We start from the raw sequence: 23,545 nt of genomic DNA on the forward strand, positions 1-23,545 counted from the left end.
TTGATGGAAAAGTCTAGAGGAGAGGCCTTTATTTAGCACTGAATATAAAATGCCAAATAATGACGACGACGATGATGATAGTGTGAATGAGGTACATTATTTAGCCTTAAGTAATACGTCTGATTTTTCTGAAAGTTGTCATTTTCTAGCAGCACTGATACAAGAATTTTAGACTTAGTTGGATGTCAGTCAATATCCTTGACTTATTGTTTTAATTTTTGTTCAGGGAGTACACTTGTACTTAAACAATGACTACATTCCTGATTATAACTTTTGTGTGTCTATGGAGAAATGACTATGTGGCAGAGAGAGAGAGAGAAAGAGAGAGAAAGAGAGAGAGAGAGAGAGAGAGAGAGAGAGAGAGGGATTGCCGACCTGACTCAACTGTCGTACTTTGAAAGTATGCATTTTAAATATACAGAGTGAACCAAAATTCGCGCACATGGTCACCATAGCATACGAACAGTGCAAAAATATCTCTAGCCAAAGTTTTTCCTGAACGTACGAGGGTTGGGACTTTAATAGTGGCAACTATTTATTTACAGCTCGTACAAAATAGATACGTGTTTCAAAGTTTTACTGGCCTTCAAAGTAGTCACCAGCATTGTTTATAACCCGTTGCCAGCAGTACCTGTTGTGTTGACAGTACGAGCGGCGCGGTCTATTGCCCGACAAATTTGTAGCAGTTCTGAAGCGAATGCCGTGAAGTGTTTCCTTCATTTTAGAAATCGAGTTGAACTTAAGAGGGCTCAAGTCACGTGAGTGCAGTAGATGGTATAGCACTTAGCAGTCCCATCAGTCAAACAAATCAGTAACAGCTTGCACTGTAGGTGTTTGAGCATTGCCCTGCAAAATGATGGTCAGGTCCTGCAGAAAGTGTCATCACTTCTGTCTCTATGCTGTTCATTTTTGGAACACAACCTACGACCAGCTTAGAGACAGAAGTGATGACACTTCCTGCAGGACCTGACCATCATTTTGCAGAACAATGCTCAAGCACGTACAGTGCAAGCTGTTACGGATTTGTTTGACTGATGGGACTGCTAAGCGCTATACCACCTACTGCACTCACGTGACTTAAGCACTCGTGAGTTCAACTCGATTTCTAAACTAAAGGAAACACTTCACGGCATTCGCTTCAGAACTGCTACAAATTCGTCGGGCTATAGACCGCGCCGCTCGAACTGTCAACACAACTGACACTGCTAAGAGTATCTTACGACTACCACATCGCTGGCAGCGGGTTATACACAATGCTGGTGACTACTTTGAAGGTCAGTAAAACTTTGAAACACGTATCTATTTTGTACGAGCTGTAAATAAATAGTTGCTACTATTAAAGTTCCAATCCTCGCATGTTCGGTAGAGAATGGACGTCGAACAAAGGCAATTTGGTACCCTCGTCAGTACACTATTCGTGTGTTGCGAGGTTAGTGCAGTAGGCATAGTTTTGGGTTAGAATATTCGAGTTCGATTCCGTACCTAGATGTAAATTTTTCATTTTTATTTTATAATTTTTATACGGCCAGTAATGCTGTAGCACACTATTCCTTAAACTACACATATCCTACAGTTACAGCCTCTTTTAACATCTAGCGTACCAATTACTAGTCCACAGTCGGAAATATTCACAATGAATTAAAAAGTATTATCTGTCATAGGATACAAATAAATACAAATCAACAAAGAGAAATTAAACGTACATACTACAGGGCCATCAATCCTTAACGCAACCACTTGGTGTGCATCATTTTCCCCTGCAGGCAGCCGGCCCGGTATATTTCCACTCTGCTGCGAGGGCGGTTTGTGTAAAAATCTTGCGCAGGCTTGCACGTGTTTGTTACGCGACGCAATACAGTGTACTGAGTGAAAGTGTTTCACATGAAGTGGAGAAATACAAGAATTATATTCGCCAAAGCGTAGTCATGAACAGTCAGGTAACGAAAGTCATGGGATACCTCCTAACATCTGTGGCCGAGCGGTTCTAGGCGCTTCAGTCCGGTATCGCGCTGCTGCTACGGTCGCAGGTTCGAATCCTGCCTCTAGCATGGATGTGTGTGATGTCCTTTGGTTAGGTTTAAGTAGTTCTAAGTCTAGTGGACTGATGATCTCAGATGTTAAGTCCCATAGTGCTCAGAGCCATTTGAACCATTTCAACCTCCTAATATCGTGTCGGACCTCGTTTTGCCCAGTGAAGTACAGCAACTCGACAAGACATGGGCTCAAGAGGTCGTTGGAAGTCCCTTGCAGAAATATTGACCATGTTGCCTCTTTAGGCATCCATAATTGAGAACGTGTTGCCGGCGTAGGATTTTCTGCGCGAACTGATCTGTCGATATTGTCCCATAAATGTTCAATGGGATTCATGTCGGGCGATTTGGGCGGCCAAATAATTCGCTCGAATCGTCCAGAATGTTTTTCAAACCAATCCTGGTGACACAACGCATCCATAAAAGATCAATCACCATCGTTTGGAAACATGGAGTCCAGGAATGGCTGCAAATGGTCTCCAAGTACCCTAACGTAACGATTTCAAGTCAATGTACGGTTCAGTTGGACCAGAGGAACCAGTCCATTCCATTTAAACACAGCCCACAGCATTATGGAGCCACCACCAGCTTGCACAGTGCTTTTTTGACGAGTCCATGGCTTCGTTGGGTCTGTGCCACAGTCGAACCTTACGAACACCTCTCCAACTGAAATCGGGACTCATTTTACGCGGCAACTGTATTCCAGTCGTCTAGGATCCAACAGATATGGTCACAAGCCCAGGAAAGAAGCTACAGACGATGTCGTGCTGTCAACAAAGGCACTCGCGTCTGCTGCATCAGCCCAGTAATGCCAAACATCGCGGCACCATCCTAACGCATACGTTAGTCCTATGCCCCTCACTGATTTCTACGGTTGTTTCACGTAGTGTTTTGTCTGTTAGCACTGACAACTTTACGTTAACTTCGCTGCTCTCGGTCTTTATGTGAAGGCCGTCGGCCACAGCGTTTTCCGTGGTGAGATGTAATGAATGCCTGAAATTTGGTATTCCCGACACACTCTTGACGCTCTAAGTCTCGGAATATTGATTTCCCAAACGATTTCCGTTGCGTCTAGCTCCAACTACTATTCCGCGTTCAGAGTCTGTTAATTCTCGTCGTGCGTTCATAATCGAATCGGAAATCTTTGCACATGAATCACGTGTCTCCAAATGACAACTCTATTAACGTACTGTCCTTTTATATCTTGTGTACGTGATACCACAGCCATCAGTATATGTGCATATCGCTATTCTATGACTTTTGTCACCTCAGTGTATGATTCATACGCACAGACTCAGCACATGCAGTATGGACATTATTTCAAGAAGAATTTCATGATGTTAAGCTTCCTAATTGGAGTACGATTCACCGATTGATAAGTATACTTTCGTGAAGCGGGAAGTATTCTTAACAGGATAAACAGACAACCAGTTACAGTACTCACACAGGGAACTCTGGATAACATTCGGAATGCCTGGAAAAGTCTCCTAGAAAATCAGTTTGACGTCTTTCTCAGCAAATGGAAATTTTCTGTGGCTCTATTCAAACGGCTGCAAAGTTATTCAAATTACAGTCCTGACTCTGCAAAAAAGGTCGGAGTTTTGTGAATGAGTTTTGAACTGAGTGCATGACGGAAAAATTGACCCTCACCTAACTTTCTTTTCGGACGAATTATGGTTCAGCCTAAGTGGATACGTTACTTCACAAAATCATCGTTATTGGAATTTTGGAAAACCTAACGTAATACACGAGGTATCGCAGCATGATCAAAAAACAGGAGGGTGGCTCGCTATTAGCAATGGGAGAACAATGGGTCCTATTTTTTTCGAGGACACAATTAACAGCGAGAGATATGTGGAAAATATTTTGCAGCCTTTCTGACCTCAGTTAAATGAAAGAGGACGTGCGTTCACGATCCTTCAGCAGGACTCTGACGGCACATGTAGCCAAGTTCTCACTACAGGAAATTCACGACGTGTTTGAAGATAGAGTTATCACTAACAACATATGGCCTCTGACTCTTCAAGCTTGTGGCAGAATAGGTGAAGCGTGGTAATGTGCAGACATGTTGAATGACGGTACAGAGTGTGGCACGTACGGTTTTTTGATTCGTTTTGTATATTTGTTTTTGTGTAAAGTAAAGGACAACTGAATAATCCGCTGATTTGATGACAATGTGTGTATGTATATTCGATAACAGAGCTGTCATAACATGGGTCTAGTACGGTTTTTTAGTGAGTAACGTCTGGCTGCACTGTTAGTAAATATAGCGTACATCCACGAGCAGAATAGCTGCTCTGCGATTTTCGGCAGAGAGCGCTTGAGTATGGCGCCATCTAACTACAAATCATTGCCCACGCGTGATTTTCGCGCCTGCGCATTGTTCGCGTGTCTGTTCTAAATACAGGGCCGTCGATGTGGGGATACCGTCAGTCGTACCTAGCCATCGCCAAAGTTCAACACATGAAGATGTCGGACAGTTGCTCCGAGGAAATGTTGCAGAATTTACACTACGTCATCCGGCGACAAACCCATGAAGACAACATATGACCTCCTCATTCCCCTCTTTAATCCGCTGCGACTTTTTTTATCTCTGGGAAGAATTACGGTAGAAAGTGAGCAAATCAATTCCACACACTTTAGATGAACATACACTATCATCCGTCAATTACTTCCATTTCTCAGAGTGAAGTGCAGTGTAATGAGCATTTTTTTACGCAGGTGTCAGAAATGCTTGAATAATGAAGTAAGGCAGTTCCAGCATCTTGCTTAATATAGGTGAATAATTTACTTCTACTTTTAAGTGTTTGTGTTATGGATGTTAGAAATAACCTACGCGACAAACTGTACTGTATTTGCTGTTGACCTCTTGACACCCGCATCTGTCCTCACTGACCGGTCACATGGGGATAAAGTGAATGCGCTAACAATTGATCACAATTTTTTTAGTTTGGAGGAATGGTACAAGTAACAAAAGGAGATCTGCTGACAAAAAATGTTCAAATGTGTGTGAAATCTTATGGGACTTAACTGCTAAGGTCATCAGTCCCTAAGCTTACACACTACTTAACCTAAATTATTCTAAGGACAAACACACACACCCATGCCCGAGGGAGGACTCGAACCTCCGCCGGGACCAGCCGCACAGTCTATGACTGCATCGCCCTAGACCGCTCGGCTGCTGACAAAGGACCAGAATGCATGGAGGGATGTAACTGCATGGAAGAGAATAGAGGAAATACTTCAAGGCAGGATGCGTCCCGCTTTTAAAGTGGAATAATAAAAACATATGTATTCTCATTTCTCTGTTAGTATTGAACAATCGCACGTGTTTTGTATAAGACCTACTGTAATTGCCACACAACGATTAAGAAACAAGATACCATATAAAGCAACCTCAAATCAGAAAATAAAGTAAGTACACCTAGATCTGGTATCAAACCGCCGGAATGGAGTATTCTAACTGAAAAGTCTACCTTCTGCACTAACTTACCGGCGTATTGACTGAAGACACTTCTCACACATATAATTACGGTGTTGCCAAATTGCATTTCTTTGACGTGCATTTTGTACCGAATGTATGTATGGGACGATATTTTATTATAGACGTTTTTGTAATGTTGGTGTTTAAGGAATTGTACTGCGGCGTCTGAGTGTGCAAATTTTGTTTCACCATTTATATGCTACATACAGGGTGACAATGATCGAACTATATGAAATAAAATCGTCGTAACTTCCGAACCGTTTGCGTTAGGACGGCCAAACTGCATGGTTGGCCGTGGCGCTTGATGGTATTAGTATGCACCTTGTTGGTTTAACGATGAAGTCCACATTCATTTCGATGGGGTAGTCAATACGCAAAATTGGCGCATTTTGTGGATTGAGAATCCGTATTTCGCGATCGAGAAGTCTCTTCACCCTCATCTAGTGACTGTGTGGTGTGCAACATCCAGTCACGGAATAATCGGTGCGACATTCCTTGATGGCATAGTGAATACCGAACGATATCTGTAGGGTTTTGAAAATTATTTCATCCCCATTATCCAAAACGACCCTCATTTCGACAAGATGTGGTTCATGCAAGACCCCATCGAATCAGGAGAGTGTTTGATGTCCTGGAGGAGCACATTGGGGACCGCAATTTGGCTCTAGGTTACCTAGAGGCCATTTGCACGGGTCTCGGATGACCACCATATTCTGCAGATCTGAACACATGCGACTCCTTTCTGTGGGGACAAGTCACGGAATAATCGGTGCGTTATTCCTTGATGGCACAGTGAATACCGAACGATATCTGTAGGTTTTTGAAGATTATTTCATCCCCGTTAAAGACAAGGTGTACAGCAATAACCCCAAAATCATTGCTGAGCTGAAAACAGCCATTCAAGAGATCATAGACAGCATCGAGGTTCCAATACTTCAGCGGGTCATGCAGAATTTCGCCATTCGTCTGCGCCACATCATCGCCATTGATGGCAGGCATATCCAAGTCTCATAACCTAAATCCGAATATCTGTATTGACGCTTACACGTTGAATAAAGGGTGTTCACGCCGTTGTTTGTAACTAATTTACGTTTTTTTCATACAGTTCAATAAGTATAACCCTGTATGTGTCGCAATGCTTTATGAAGAACACTACTGAACACACTTAAACACCCATGTAACCAGTATGAAGCGTGTGATTGTGGATTTGCTTTGATTTCTAGAGGCTGCTGCCATGGCTGGTTATAATGGTGACTGTTTCACACGAGATGGTGTATGTCTCAACACAAAGCCTCTCTGGAATGGCAAGAGAGGTGTCCAGTGTGCATGCCCCAGATGGATTTCATCTTCCCAACACCTATCTTGTCCAGCAGTTTCCATGGCTGGTGGATAGAAGTAAGATTCAGCAGGATGCACAACTCCTTCAAGAGGCTCAGTACAATCTCGAGTCAGCTCCTGTGAAACGAGAGGCAGCTCCTCAGTATGACTGCCACCAGGACTCACAGGCGAGAGTTGTCTGCCACCAGGTAGTTGCAGGTCTCGAACACTCATATGGCCAGCAAGCGCTTCGGCAAAGGCTATTTGTGGACGTGCAAGAAGAAGATGTCCACCAGAAGAATAATCACAAGAGAGTAGTGCGCCAAGATGATGCAAACCGCCAGACTGGAGACCAACAAGACGGACATCAGGAGGATGCACCCCAGTCAAATGGGGCACAACAACAAGACCCACCTCAGTCAAATGGGGCACAACAAGACCAACCCCAGTCAAATGAGGCCCAGCAGCAGGATCTACCCCAGCAACAGCAGGTGGACCTTCCCCTATGTCCAGAGGACAGCAGCTGCTCCTGTGAGACTGTAAGTGGGGTCGTGAGGGCCGACTGCTCCAGCTCAGGGCTGGACCAGCTGCCAGCCGGACTGCACCCCAACACCACGCGGCTCTCACTGTCTGGAAACAGCCTGCAGCAGCTTGGCAACGACTCACTGGCGGGTCTCCACAGGTATGCACTTCATCCTTCACTCTGCTTCTCAGCCTATGATGTTTTAGAGCTTGCTTGATAGATTAAAACTGAGAATCAGACAACAGTTCGAACCTGCACCCTTGCCGAACTGAGAATATTTTCTATATTATGTTGTTGAGACCAAAGACGCTGATGTGTTTGATTATATTGTTTCTTACAATAGGCCTATTTTGGCGTAATTGCCATCCTCCAGTTACTGGTGAAAAGTACAATATTTCAAATTTTTCAGTAGATCATTTAGCCTCTTATAGAATTACAGTTTCTTAAGTACATCAGATGCTCTTCATATCCATACAATAACGATGTCTCAGTTGCAGTCACAGTCTTTTATAAGTTTGCTCCTTTCATGCTGTTTGAGCTATGGTAGATGTTAAATCTTTTAATCAAGTGAAACAATGGTTCCAGAGACCTTCTCAGGTGTCAAACATCTATGATGTATATACGCATGAACCGTGATTTATCTTCAAACAATATTCTTAAGAATTTATTTTATTTACTAGTAATTCATCAAGAACATTAACACATTTAATCACATTATGTAAGCATGAAAGTAGTCGCCAGGGAGTAACTGATGAAATCATAAGCAAATTCCTTTTAACAAATGGGAATTTTATTCTCTTTAATAGTTCCTGAAAACATTTTTTAAGAGCTACAGATTTAAAATTATAATCATAAAACACCCTCTAAATATCAAGTTACAATTTATTCAGAGGCAGAAAGAAACAAGTTTTAACTGTATGAGTTTTCGGGCAGAGAACCTTTGCCGCTCCCTTTTGACACGTCCATAGTTACAACCGCTCACAACAGCCTCTGAAAGACTATACTGGTGCAAATCTGCAACACACCAGATTACTTTAAACTAAAAGCTTTAACAATTTACACAAGCACACAAATTATGCAACCTCGTAGGAAGGATGGAAATGGTACAAAACACTAAAAATTAAAAATATTAACTTTGCCACCGAAGGTGCAACTTGATTTTAATTTCTAAAAAAAGTCTTATGGTGAAAGGGTGGCAACTTTATATACTAAAATGATCATTTAAATAAAACCCCATGAAATGCAATCTTATATAAAATTGTACAAGGTTGGCCAAACAATAGTTAAGATGCTCTACAGTACACAGATACCGCCTCTCGATATCATAGGCAATAATATCAAAGTTTCCGAAAATCAAACCAAATTTCAGGTATTAGGCTGTTACGCTCCAAGTAATAAATTCGTTAACACACCAAATCCGCCAAACGTGACAGAGGCAGCTACTAACGTACGGTAGATTGATAGGGAGATTACCAAACAACACGAACTTCAGGTTGCCTTAACCCGCCCCCACTCCTCAAGGGAAAAGCGGAACACCCAATTTATAAACAACCACCTTCCCGCGGGTGGGAAAACGAAGAAGAATGGTGGGACGACCCCAAAGCAAAGTGGCTGGTGACCTCACCAAGAAAACAAGTAGAATTTAACAAGAGTAAATCAAACAACACATCACCAATCACTTAACTTCTAATAAACTGCGATTTCTCGAGAAGACCTGGCGCAGCAACCCCCCCCCCTAGCCCACCCCCCACCGCCCAACTAGACTAGCAAGCTGGGGACGAGAGACTGACCCGGACTGACTGACTGGCCTGACTGGCGAGCTCATAGCGCCCCTTAAATGCACGCGAACAGGCAACCTTTCCCACCAGAGGGAGACACCAGAGCTGCGATTGCCACAGCGGCGCCACCGCCAGAAACGGAGGGCGACTGCTTCACACTACGCGCTGCGGCGCGCTCTTCAAAACAGCAGTTTTTACCAGGGCTCAACGCAGACTGAAGCGACGAATGAAAATTTACGCCAAACCCAGGATTCGAACGTGGGTCTCCTGCTCACTATACAGACGCGCTAACCACTACACAACCCTGGCAGAGTTGTTTTTCACAACAGCATGTCTCCTTCCTCGATTGAAATTCCGGTTCACACATCAGCCCTCTTGATATTCCCCCTAAACTCGAACAGCACTGTAGAGGCTCTCCAACTGTATTGCAATAGCTGTAGCCTGCATATAACATCATAGATGTTTGAGGCTTGATAAGAACTCTGGAACCATACTTTCATTTGATTAAAGCACCTATGCCTCGGTTTCAGGCACGATCCTCTGTTTCGTTCGATGGTGAGATGCTATTCCAATATAGTTACAGAGCCTCTGCGTCATAGTTCGAGTTTAGGGTAGCCCATGCAGGGTTGTGTAGTTTTTAGGGTATCTGTCTAGTGAGCAGGAGACATGGGTTAGAATCCCAGTCTTCGTACAAATTTTCAGTCATACATCTACATCTACGTCCATACTCCGCAAGCCACCTGACGGTGTGTGGCGGAGGGTACCTTCAGTACCTCTATCGGTTCTCCCTTCTATTCCAGTTTCGTATTGTTCGTGGAAAGAAGGACTGTCGGTATGCCTCTGTGTGGGATCTAATCTCTCTGGTTTTATCCTCATGGTCTCTTCGCGAGATATACGTAGGAGGGAGCAATATACTGCTTGACTCTTCGGTGAAGGTATGTTCTCGAAACTTCAATAAAAGCCCGTACCGAGCTACTGAGCGTCTCTCCTGCAGAGTCTTCCACTGGAGTTTATCTATCATCTCCGTAACGCTTTCGCGATTACTAAATGATCCTGTAACGAAGCGCGCTGCTCTCCGTTGGATCTTCTCTATCTCTTCTATCAACCCTATCTGGTACGGATCCCACACTGCTGAGCAGTATTCAAGCAGTGGGCGAACAAGCGTACTGTAACCTACTTCCTTTGTTTTCGGATTGCATTTCCTTAGGATTTTTCCAATGAATCTCAGTCTGGCATCTGCTTTACCGACGATCAACATTATATGATCATTCCATTTTAAATCACTCCTAATGCGTACTCCCAGATAATTTATGGTATTAACTGCTTCCAGTTGCTGACCTGCTATTTTGTAGCTAAATGATAAAGGATTTATCTTTCTGTATATTCGCAGCACATTACACTTGTCTACATTGAGATTCAATTGCCATTCCCTGCACCATGCGTCAATTCGCTGCAGATCCTCCTGCATTTCAATACAATTTTCAATTGTTACAATCTCTCGGTACACCACAGCATCATCTGCAAAAAGCCTCAGTGAACTTCCGATGTCATCCAACAGATCATTTATGTATATTGTGAATAGCAACAGTCCTATGACACTCCCCTGCGGCACACCTGAAATCACTCTTACTTCGGAAGACTTCTCTCCATTGAGAATAACATGCTGTGTCCTGTTATCTAGGAACTCCTCAATCCAATCACACAATTGGTCTGATAGTCTATATGCTCTTACTTTGTTCATTAAACGACTGTGGGGAACTGTATCGAACGCCTTGCGGAAGTCAAGAAACACGGCATCTACCTGTGAACCCGTGTCTATGGCCCTCTGAGTCTCGTGGACGAATAGCGCGAGCTGGGTTTCACATGACCGTCTTTTTCGAAACCCATGCTGATTCCTACAGAGTACATTTCTAGTCTCCAGAAAAGTCATTATACTCGAACACAATACGTGTTCCAAAATTCTGCAACTGATCGACGTTAGAGATATAGGTCTATAGTTCTGCACATCTGTTCGACGTCCCTTCTTGAAAACGGGGATGACCTGTGCCCTTTTCCAATCCTTTGGAACGCTACGCTCTTCTAGAGACCTACGGTACACCGCTGCCAGAAGGGGGGCAAGTTCCTTCGCGTACTCTGTGTAAAATTGAACTGGTATCCCATCAGGTCCAGAGGCCTTTCCTCTTTTGAGCGATTTTAATTGTTTCTCTATCCCTCTGTCGTCTATTTCGATATCTACCGTTTTGTCATCTGTGCGACAATCTAGAGAAGGAACTACAGTGCAATCTTCCTCTGTGAAACAACTTTGGAAAAAGACATTTAGTATTTCGGCCTTTAGTCTGTCATCCTCTGTTTCAGTACCATTTTGGTCACAGACTGTCTGGACATTTTGTTTTGATCCACCTACCGCTTTGACATAAGACCAAAATTTCTTAGGATTTTCTCCCAAGTCAGTACATAGAACTTTACTTTCGAATTCATTGAACGCCTCTCGCATAGTCCTCCTCACACTACATTTCGCTTCGCGTAATTTTTGTTTGTCTGCAAGGCTTTGGCTATGTTTATGTTTGCTGTGAAGTTCCCTTTGCTTCCGCAGCAGTTTTCTAACTCGGTTGTTGTACCACGGTGGCTCTTTCCCATCTCTTACGATCTTGCTTGGCACATACTTATCTAACGCATAATGTACGACGGTTTTGAACTTCGTCCACTGATCCTCAACACTATCTGTACTTGAGACAAAACTTTTGTGTTGAGCCAACAGGTACTCTGAAATCTGCTTTTTGTCACTTTTTCTAAGCAGAAAAATCTTCCTACCCTTTTTAATATTCCTATTTACGGCTGAAATCATCGATGCCGTAACCGCTTTATGATCGCTGATTCCCTGTTCTGCGTTAACTTTTTCAAATAGTTCGGGTCTGTTTGTCACCAGAAGGTCTAATATGTTATCCCCACGAGCCGGTTCTCTGTTTAACTGCTCAAGGTAGTTTTCAGATAAAGCACTTAAAAAAATTTCACAGGATTCTTTGTCCCTGCCACCCGTTATGAACGTTTGAGTCTCCCAGTCTATATCTGGCAAATTAAAATCTCCACCCAGAACTATAACATGGTGGGGAAATCTACTCGAAATATTTTCCAAATTATCCTTCAGGTGCTCAGCCACAACAGCTGTTAAGCCAGGGGGCCTATAGAGACATCCAATTACCATGTCTGAGCCTGCTTTAACCGTGGCCTTCACCCAAATCATTTCACATTTCGGATCTCCGTCAATTTCCTTCGATACTATTGCACTTCTTATCGCTATAAACACGCCTCCCCCTTCACTGTTCAGCCTGTCTCTACGGTATACATTCCAATCTGAGTTTAGGATTTCATTACTGTTTACGTCTGGTTTCAGCCAACTTTCTGTCCCTAGTACTATATGGGCATTGTGACCGTTTATTAATGAGAGCAGTTCTGGGACCTTTCTATAGACGCTCCTGCAGTTTACTATTAGCACATTAATATTGTTATTCCCTGTTGCATTTTGCCTACTCCTACCTTGCCGCGTCTCAGGAGGCGTCTTGTCGGGCCTAGGGAGGGGATTCTCTAACCTAAAAAACCCCCATGTGCACTCCACACGTACTCCGCTACCCTTGTAGCCGCTTCCGGCGTGTAGTGCACGCCTGACCTATTCAGGGGGACCCTACATTTCTCCACCCGATAGCGGAGGTCGAGAAATTTGCACCCCAGATCTCCGCAGAATCGTCTGAGTCTCTGGTTTAAGCCTTCCACTCGGCTCCAAACCAGAGGACCGCGATCGGTTCTGGGAACGATACTACAAATTGTTAGCTCTGATTCCACCCCGCGAGCGAGGCTTTCCGCCTTCACCAATTCCGCCAACCGCCTGTACGAACTGAGGATGACCTCTGAACCCAGACGGCAGGAGTCATTGGTGCCGACATGAGCAACAATTTGCAGTCGGGTGCACCCAGTGCTCTCTATCGCCGCCGGTAGGGCCTCCTCCACATCTCGGATGAGGCCCCCCGGCAAGCAGACAGAGTGAACACTGGCCTTCTTCCCCGACCTTCCCGCTATTTCCCTAAGGGGCTCCATCACCCGCCTAACGTTGGAGCTCCCAATAACTAATAAACCCCTCCCCCCCTGTGCCTGCTCGGACCTTGCTGAAGGAGCAGCCACATGTCCACTCACAGGCAGAGCGGGCGATGCCACACGGCCAGCCTCGACATTGACCCTCCGCCTCGTGCGCCGCGAACGCCGCTGAACCCGCCACTCCCCTTGGGGAGAGGGTGGCCCAACCGCGCCCGGTACCGGCGAAGATGTCTCGACAGCAGGGACAGTGTGTGAAGCATGTAACACCTGGGGTGTACCCTGCGACGCACCAGACTCCCCACTGCCGCTACACTCCGAGGCAGCAGCCTGAAGACGGCTGACCGCGGCCATCAACACGCTCAGCTGTTCGCGAACAGTGGCCAGCTCCTCCTGCGTCCGTACACAGCAGTCACACATCCTATCCATCCTAAGGAATCAATTTACTGAAGAGAGTTGTTCAACCTTTAACTAGACTGCCAATTCACTAAAGGCGGCTGTTTATTCACTAAACTGGGGTTGCTAGCCACTTCTTGTATCAAACAATGAAAATTGCACTACCTGTCTCTGGACTGTATTGAAAACAAACACTAGCACTACTGGCACTATGGCTGACTAAAGGGACTCTCTGACTGTATTCAAAACAAACACGAAATCTATGGAACACTATTAATAGCACCAGACAATTAAAGCTTCCTAAAAGCAAATACACACGGAAGAAGAAGTGACAATTGAGAAAAATACAGTTAATACTTAAATTAAGGTAGCTCGCTGCACAGCAGACGTGAAGCAGACGGCAGTTACGACGACACTGACTCTACTGGCACTATGGCTGACTAAAGGGACTCTCTGACTGTATTCAAAACAAACACGAAATCTATGGAACACTATTAATAGCACCAGACAATTAAAGCTTCCTAAAAGCAAAAACACACGGAAGAAGTGACAATTGAGAAAAATACAGTTAATACTTAAATTAAGGTAGCTCGCTGCACAGCAGACGTGAAGCAGACGGCAGTTACGACGACACTGACTCTACTGGCACTATGGCTGACTAAAGGGACTCTCTGACTGTATTCAAAACAAACACGAAATCTATGGAACACTATTAATAGCACCAGACAATTAAAGCTTCCTAAAAGCAAAAACACACGGAAGAAGTGACAATTGAGAAAAATACAGTTAATACTTAAATTAAGGTAGCTCGCTGCACAGCAGACGTGAAGCAGACGGCAGTTACGACGACACTGACTCTACTGGCACTATGGCTGACTAAAGGGACTCTCTGACTGTATTCAAAACAAACACGAAATCTATGGAACACTATTAATAGCACCAGACAATTAAAGCTTCCTAAAAGCAAAAACACACGGAAGAAGTGACAATTGAGAAAAATACAGTTAATACTTAAATTAAGGTAGCTCGCTGCACAGCAGACGTGAAGCAGACGGCAGTTACGACGACACTGACTCTACTGGCACTATGGCTGACTAAAGGGACTCTCTGACTGTATTCAAAACAAACACGAAATCTATGGAACACTATTAATAGCACCAGACAATTAAAGCTTCCTAAAAGCAAAAACACACGGAAGAAGTGACAATTGAGAAAAATACAGTTAATACTTAAATTAAGGTAGCTCGCTGCACAGCAGACGTGAAGCAGACGGCAGTTACGACGACACTGACTCTACTGGCACTATGGCTGACTAAAGGGACTCTCTGACTGTATTCAAAACAAACACGAAATCTATGGAACACTATTAATAGCACCAGACAATTAAAGCTTCCTAAAAGCAAAAACACACGGAAGAAGTGACAATTGAGAAAAATACAGTTAATACTTAAATTAAGGTAGCTCGCTGCACAGCAGACGTGAAGCAGACGGCAGTTACGACGACACTGACTCTACTGGCACTATGGCTGACTAAAGGGACTCTCTGACTGTATTCAAAACAAACACGAAATCTATGGAACACTATTAATAGCACCAGACAATTAAAGCTTCCTAAAAGCAAATACACACGGAAGAAGAAGTGACAATTGAGAAAAATACAGTTAATACTTAAATTAAGGTAGCTCGCTGCACAGCAGACGTGAAGCAGACGGCAGTTACGACGACACTGACTCTACTGGCACTATGGCTGACTAAAGGGACTCTGACTGTATTCAAAACAAACACGAAATCTATGGAACACTATTAATAGCACCAGACAATTAAAGCTTCCTAAAAGCAAAAACACACGGAAGAAGTGACAATTGAGAAAAATACAGTTAATACTTAAATTAAGGTAGCTCGCTGCACAGCAGACGTGAAGCAGACGGCAGTTACGACGACACTGACTCTACTGGCACTATGGCTGACTAAAGGGACTCTCTGACTGTATTCAAAACAAACACGAAATCTATGGAACACTATTAATAGCACCAGACAATTAAAGCTTCCTAAAAGCAAAAACACACGGAAGAAGTGACAAGTGAGAAAAATACAGTTAATACTTAAATTAAGGTAGCTCGCTGCACAGCAGACGTGAAGCAGACGGCAGTTACGACGACACTTCAGTTTGCGTATATAAAAATCGTTAAGTTTTTTTGTTGTAATAGTTATTTATATAATTGTCGAATTGTGAAAGTTTATTGCGTAATGGTGTTGCGTGACAGCTATACAGACAGTTGAGTCAGGGATGTTGTATGGTCACAGGCAGCTTGCTTCATTGGTATTATATAGGGTTGTTCTTATCAGCTGCATTATGTTGCTTGTATGACTTGAATTTATGTTGTTTGTGATCATATGTATTTTAATCCTATTGTTTTTATGGATCTGGTTACATCAGACAGCGTTGTGATGTGCGAGGATTGTAACAATTGTCTGATGAGTTTACGTAAATGCATGCTTTCTAGTGGTTACTTTTAAGTTCGTGGTAACAAGATCTCTGATACAATTGCAGATTTTGTTTTTCTACTAATTTGCTGTTTGGAAGGATAATTTAAGTAAAATTTACTTTGTAATGTTTATGTTTCAGATGGATCTGTTCACCTCGTCTCCTACCTTCCAAACTTTACAGAAGCTCTCCTGCGAACCTTGCAGAACTAGCACTCCTGAAAGAAAGGATATTGCGGAGACATGGCTAAGCCATCCTTTCTTTCAGGAGTGCTAGTTCTACAAGGTTCGCAGGAGAGCTTCTGTAAAGTTTGGAAGGTAGGAGACGAGGTACTGGCAGAAGTAAAGCTGTGAGTACCGGGCGTGAGTCGTGCTTCGGTAGCTCAGTTGGTAGAGCACTTGCCCGCGAAAGGCAAAGGTCCCGAGTTCGGGTCTCGGTCGGGCACACAGTTTTAATCTGCCAGGAAGTTTCATATCAACATATTGACGGAAAAAACATCGACGTACCGGCCTACAGAAATATCGGCTGCACATTGTGAACTTATCTCCGGTTTCAGAGCTGTATATTTAAGTATTGGTTTATTGTTAGATATTCTGTACATGAACAAGCTAGCAGCCTGCTTATCCCACTTAGAGCAAGGATTGCAAGGAAAACGATGCACGTTCACGTTTGGCGATAATCACCTTGCTAACCAGGGTAACGGCATGTAAGTGGCACAATAAAAAGTGTCCGATGGGTCCGAATTTCGGCTTCGTTACATATCAGATTTGTCCGGAGCACTTAATGGCGGCTTCCGTGTTTTTTCATTTCTGGAAACGCCAGGAACTTAGCAGCAGCAGTAGTGTCAAAATTGTGTGGTGAAGTTCACGTTGCAGTTTCTGTTGGTAGCGCAAAGCGCCGATTGCGTCAGCATTTCCCCCTCACACGTCTCCGCCCACCACAAAGACCAATCTTGTCATTCAGATTTTTGCTCATTATTTTCAGCAACTGTCATCGAAGAATGCCGATGTGAAAAGAAAGAGCACACTATTGGCGTTAAAAATTGTTTTTTAACGTAACTGGTTTGCTATTTCTTCACATGGGAAATCTTGTTATTCCATTCACCCCCCCCCCCCCCCCCCGTACTACTGCAATCAATTGGACTTATTTTGTGCCACATATACTTCCTTCACACAGTCAAAGAGAAAGAATGGGCGTGATGAAAGCTCAAAAAGTAGTAAGACTCCTTCACACTGTGAAAGTAAAATTATGTTCTACTACAATTTCAAATGAACAACTTCAAATATTTATAGAAAATTGCGAAAGAAATATAATATGAAATAAAAATATCGGCACCGATAGTGCCATTTCAATATCGACATATTGGTGAAAAAATATCGCCGATGTATATCAACATTTTTGGACGACGTATCGGTATGTCAATATATCAATATTTTATCAACAACCCCAGAGCTAGGTCGCATGATCTCTCTCCAGTCGAGAGCGTTTGGAGCATTATAGGTACACACACTAAACTGTGCTGCACCAAGTGCGCACAGGTCAACTGCAATACCAACATTCAAAAAGCATTGTCAGAGGGCAAATACTTGCAAGGTAGTGTAGGCCCTTTGCTGTTCCTTATCTTTATAAACGATCTGGGGGACAACCCGAGCAGCCATCTCAGGTTGTTTGCAGATGATGCTTTCGTTTATCGACTAGTAAAGTCATCACAAGATCAAAGCAAATTGCAAAACGATTTAGAAAGGATATCTGAATGGTGCGAAAATTAACAATTGTGTCTGTATAATGAAAAGTGTGAGGTTATCCAAATGAGTGCTAAAAGGAATCCTTTAAACGTCGGTTACACGATAAATCAGTCAAATCTAAAGGCCTTAAATTCAACTAATTCACTATGTGATTAAAAGTATACAGACACCCCAAAAACATACTTTTTCATATTAGATGCGTTGTGCTGCCACCTACTGCCAGGTACTCCATATCAGCGACCTCGGAAGTCATTAGACATCGTGAGGGAGCAGCATGGAGAGCTCCACGAAACTCACCGACTTCGAACGTGGTCAGGTGATCGGGTATCACTTGTGTCATACGTCTGTACGCGAGATTTCTACATTCCTAAACACCCCTAGATCCACTGTTTGTGATGTGATAGTGAAGAAACGCGAAGGGACACGTACAGCATAAAAGCGTACAGGCCGACCCCGTCTGTTGACTGACACAGACCGCCGACAGTTGAAGAGGGTCGTAATGTGTAATAGGCAGACATTTATTCAGACCATCACGCACGAATTCCAAACTGCATCAGGATCCACTGCAAGTACCAGACGGTTGGATTTCATGGTCGAGGGCTGCTCATAAGCCACACATCACGCCAATAAATGCCAAACGACGCTTCGCGTGGTGTTAGGAGCGTAAACATTGGACGATTGAACAGTGGAAAAACGTTGTGTGGAGTGACGAATCACGGTACACAATGTGGTGATACGATGGCATGGTGTGGGTATGCCGAATGCTCGGTGAATATCATCTGCCAGCGTGTGTAGTGCCAACAGTAAAATTCGGAGGCGGTGGTGTTATGGTGTGGTCGGGTTTTTCCTGGAGGGGGCTTGCACCACTTGCTGTTTTGCGTGGCACTAACACAGCACAGGCCTACGTTGATGTTTTAAGCACATTCTCACTTCCCACTGTTGAAGAGCAATTAGAGGCCGGCCGCGGTGGTCTAGCAGTTCTGGCGCTGCAGTCCGGAACCGCGGGACTGCTACGGTCGCAGGTTCGAATCCTGCCTCGGGCATGGGTGTGTGTGATGTCCTTAGGTTAGTTAGGTTTAAGTAGTTCCAAGTTCTAGGGGACTTATGACCTAAGATGTTGAGTCCCATAGTGCTCAGAGCCATTTGAACCATTTTGAAGAGCAATTAGAGGATGGCGATTGCATCTTTCAACACGATCGAGTACCTGTTCATAATGCACGGCCTGTGGCGGAGTGGTTACACGACGATAACATCCCTCTAATGGACTAGCCTGCACAGAATCCTGACCTGAGTGTTCTTATGACACCTTTGGGATGTTTTGGAACGCCGACTTCGTAGCAGGCCTCACCGGCCGACATCGACACCTCTCTTCAGTGCAGCACTCCGTGAAGAATGGGATGCCATTCCCCAAGAAACCATCCAGCACCTGATTGAACATATGCCTCCGAGAGAGGAAGCTGTCATCAGAGCTAAAAGTGGGCCAACACAGTACTGAATTCCAGCAGTACGGATGGAGGGCGCCACGAACTTGTAAGTCATTTGATCACATAGTGTACCTTGGAATTACAATTAGAACAACTTAAAGTGGAAGGAACATACAGAAAATGTTGTGGGGAAGGCTTACCAAAGACTGCGTTTTATTTGCAGGACACTTAGAAAATGTAACAAATCTACTAAGGAGACTGCCTACGCTATGCTTGTCCATCCTCTTTTCGAGTACTGCAGCGCGGTCTGGGATCTTTACCTGATATGATTAATGGAGGACATCGAGAAAGTTCAAAGAAGAGCAACACGTTTCTAACTATCGCGAAATAGGGTGGGAGAGTGCCACTGAAATGATACACAATTTCGGATGAACATAATTAGAAAAAAGGCATTTTTCTTTGCGGAGCAATCTTCACACGAAATTCCAATCACTAACTTTGTCTCCGAATGTGAAAATATTTTGTTGGCGCCAACCTACGTAGGGAGAAACGATCACCACGATAATATAATGGGATGTCAGAACTCGTACGGAAAGATATAGGTGTTCGTTCTTTCCGCGAGCTATACGAGACTGGAATATAGAGAATGTGAAGATGGTTCGATGAACACTCTGCCAGACACTTAAATGTGATTTGCAGAGTATCCATGTAAATGTAGATGTACAGAGAAACAAATGCTTAAGATTTCAGAAAAACGGATGACATATTCACAAATTGAGCAAGTGAATAACGCATTGGTCAACCTCTGATCCATATGCAAGCAGAATTCGACTTGGCAATGATTTGTAGAGTCGTCTGTTGTTCTCCTCAGGGATGTCGTGCAAAATTCTGTCCAACTGGCTCGTTAGATCGTCAAAAATCCCTAGCTGGTTGGAGGATCATGCCTATAATGCTCCAAACATTCTCGATTGGGGAGAGATCACGCGACCTAGCCAGTCAAGGTAGGATTTAGCAAGCATGAAGACATGCACTAGAAATTCTTGCCGTGTACAGGTGGGCTTGATCTCAGGATGGCTTACCATAAAGAACAATCACACTGGGCACAGAATATCGACGAAATACTGCTGTAAGGATGCCGCGAATGACCAGCAGAGAGATTTGTGACGTTCGCCTGCTTTATTTCTTCGTTGATCCATCTCTGATCCTTTGCAACTAGAATTCGCCTTGGCAATGATTTATAGAGTCGTCTGATGTTCTCCTCAGGGACAGCGTGCGAAATTCTGTCCAACTGGCGCGTTAGATCGTCAAAAATTGTGATACTGGCTGAAAAATGGGGGGTGGAATTTCAACACTGACTACTTTAAATGATGTAGCCGACAGATGCACATTTGTGTTTCACCGTTCTTTACTTTCACTGTTCACCCCTCCCCCCCCCCCCCCCCCAATCATACACAGTTATATGGTCAGTTAACTATTGGCAAATTTTGATAAGCCTCATTAATAGTTTGCAGGCATACGTCAGCATACTGCTACAATAGTTTACTGTTGAATATGTATAGGCAGTAAAAACAGCACCACACAGTTCACAGTTATTGCATGATAATACGGTATGTATTGATCAGACACTGTCATTGTTTTAACACACGGCCTAATTGTGTTACACTTATTTTCCATTTAAGTTGATGCATTGTTGATGATCTAACCAATACGGGTTCCTCGTCTGAAACGCGGCCATGGACTGTTCCGAGGGCAGAGACCAAAAACCGAGCCTTTGTATATCATCACAATAATAGGCACTGAAACTATACGTTGTTCGATGTTTAAGTTACAGAAATTACAACTGAAACATACTTCACTGAATTAACTGAATATGTAGAAAAATTCCGTCTTTTTAACAGTTCCTTCTGCTACAAGGGTTAAGCCGTATTATTTGTTTAAATCATGAAATTAACAGATATAGTTACGCAAACAACGCTTTTGACAAAACTGGCAATTACTATGGAATTAATTAAGGACTGGCTTTGCTAACATGTTTTCGAATAAGCCAAATAAATACTTAAAGAATGTCGGTATTTCGTCATCCAAATGTTTATAGTTAGTACAGAATTTATGTTTGTTTATAAGTCAACAATAGTATTTAAGTTTCAAAACAATTACTGATTTCACCCTATAACAAAAGATATTAACTATGAATAATCGAAATAAATTAGAAAATCAATTACATATATAAAACTAAGCACAAAATTAGATCTGGTGGTATATTCTTTAAGACTGAGGGCCAAACTTTCCCTTTTATGAAAATGCAGATTATACTCACGAATGTCAATGGTAATTAGTCAGACATGAAAAAATGAATTTTAAAGAAGCAGATGGAAAAATAAGAGGGGAGGAAAAACTATCCCAGCTTGCTTCGTCACAGGTTCTCCTACGAAAAGAAATGACTCTCCAGACCATTACTCCTGACTGTTAGACCGTATGGAGGGTGACAGTCAGGTTGGCATTCCATCGCTCTCCGGGGCACCTCCAGACACACCTTCGGCCTGGAATCTCATTGACTGGAGTATAATAATTGTCTTTAGTGATGAGTGCCGCTTCTAATTGAGCCCCAATGACCAGCAAAGACGTGTGGAGGCACGCCAGACAGTGGTAAAAAACCAACCTGAATGTCGCTTGTGCACAATTTTAGTTTTTACAAGCTGTGCCATGAGGTCAAAAAAATTTCAAAAGAACTTTGTTTTTCGCTGACAGTTCGCCTTCCTAAAACACTGTGTAGTGGGAAGTCAGTCGCTGATATGGATCTCTGTGTCCCCCAAGAAGCGAAGCAGCTGCATTTTGTTCTGGAATTCTTTTCTGTCTTTGTAAAAGCGATGGGTTGTTATTCCGGCACCACTGCATGAGGGGTAAACACCGCCCTGTCTAAAGTGTTGTAGGAGGGCACTACACTGGCTAATCTTAAAAAAAAAATCAGAGGAAAAGAAGTCATGGTGCCAGTTTCCGAGACATTGAGACAGGGAGACGAGCATACCGGGTTGAGTGGAAAAACTGAAGAGAGAGAGTGTAACACCCAATTGTATAAGAACTGTGTACATGAGTGTTAGATGGTTGGTTAACATTGTAAAACTTTCGCCAGGTGGTGAGTTGGTTATTTTGTTAACAACAGTATCACTGGCCAGCATTTTGCACAGCCTTTTCATTGGCACAAAGATACTGCGCGATCATTGCAGAGAGGAGAGAGTTGTCTTCTGTCCGTGAAGCACTTCAGCTAGTTATTCCGAATAAAACACTTCGTCTAGATACTTGAGAAGGAAACTTGGTCCTCAGAGGTTGAGAATAACTCTTCGCCCGCAGATGGAGGGAACAGACTTTGCCACAGTCGGCACGTAATGTTTGTTGCAGAGAATATCAGATCACGGAAATCGCAGCTTTTCACTCTGTAAGGAATTGCAGCTTAGGCAAGTGGGGTTTGAGAGTTACCGATCGTTTGGAGACACGTTTTTTGGGTCAGATTTGTTCCGAAAATCTTATATTTTTACTGAGTGATGTTTTTGCATGAAATGGCTTTTCATTCTTCCGGCGGCATAAGGCAATCACCGTGTGCCCACCACGAATTTGTCTGTCCATTTACACTGAAGCGCCAAAGGAACTGCTACGGGCATGCGTATTCAAATACAGAGATATGTAAACAGGTAGAATGCAGCGCTGAAGACTACAAGTGTCGGCGCTGTTTTCGATCGGTTACTGCTGTTACAATAGCGGGTTATCAAGATTTAAGTGAGTCTGAACGTGGTGTTGCAGTCGGCGCACGAGCGATGGGACGCAGCATCTCCGAGATAGCGATGGGGATTTTCCCATACGGCCATTTCACGAGTGTAGCGTAAATATCAGGAATGCGATGAAACATCAAATCTCCGACAGGAGGAGGTTAGTGTTTAACGTCCCGTCGACAACGAGGTCATTAGAGACGGAGCGCAAGCTCGGGTTAGGGAAGGATGGGGAAGGAAATCGGCCGTGCCCTTTTAAAGGAACCATCCCGGCATTTGCCTGAAACGATTTAGGGAAATCACGGAAAACCTAAATCAGGATGGCTGGAGACGGGATAAATCTCCGACAAACAGGACCAACAACGACTGCAGAGAATCGATCAACATGACAGAAGTGCAGTCCTTCCACAAATTGCTGCAGATTTGAATTTTTTTTTTTTTTTGGTCGGCAGTCTACTGACTGGCTTGATGCGGCCCGCCACGAATTCCTTTCCCGTGCTAACCTCTTCATATCAGAGT

The 23,545-nt window shown here is 43.6% G+C and overlaps 1 protein-coding gene across 1 annotated transcript in view; it reads left to right on the plus strand.

Moving 5' to 3' along the window:
• LOC124788254 overlaps positions 1 to 23,545 on the plus strand; it is a 135,159-nt gene that overhangs the window by 18,418 nt on the left and 93,196 nt on the right. The window contains exon 2 of the mRNA XM_047255451.1: positions 6,738 to 7,513. Coding sequence (XP_047111407.1) covers positions 6,738 to 7,513 — 776 coding nt within the window. The remainder of the gene's footprint in view (positions 1 to 6,737; positions 7,514 to 23,545) is intronic.

Source organism: Schistocerca piceifrons, chromosome 3 (genome assembly GCF_021461385.2).
Source record: "Schistocerca piceifrons isolate TAMUIC-IGC-003096 chromosome 3, iqSchPice1.1, whole genome shotgun sequence".
In the NCBI taxonomy this organism is placed as follows: domain Eukaryota; kingdom Metazoa; phylum Arthropoda; class Insecta; order Orthoptera; family Acrididae; genus Schistocerca; species Schistocerca piceifrons.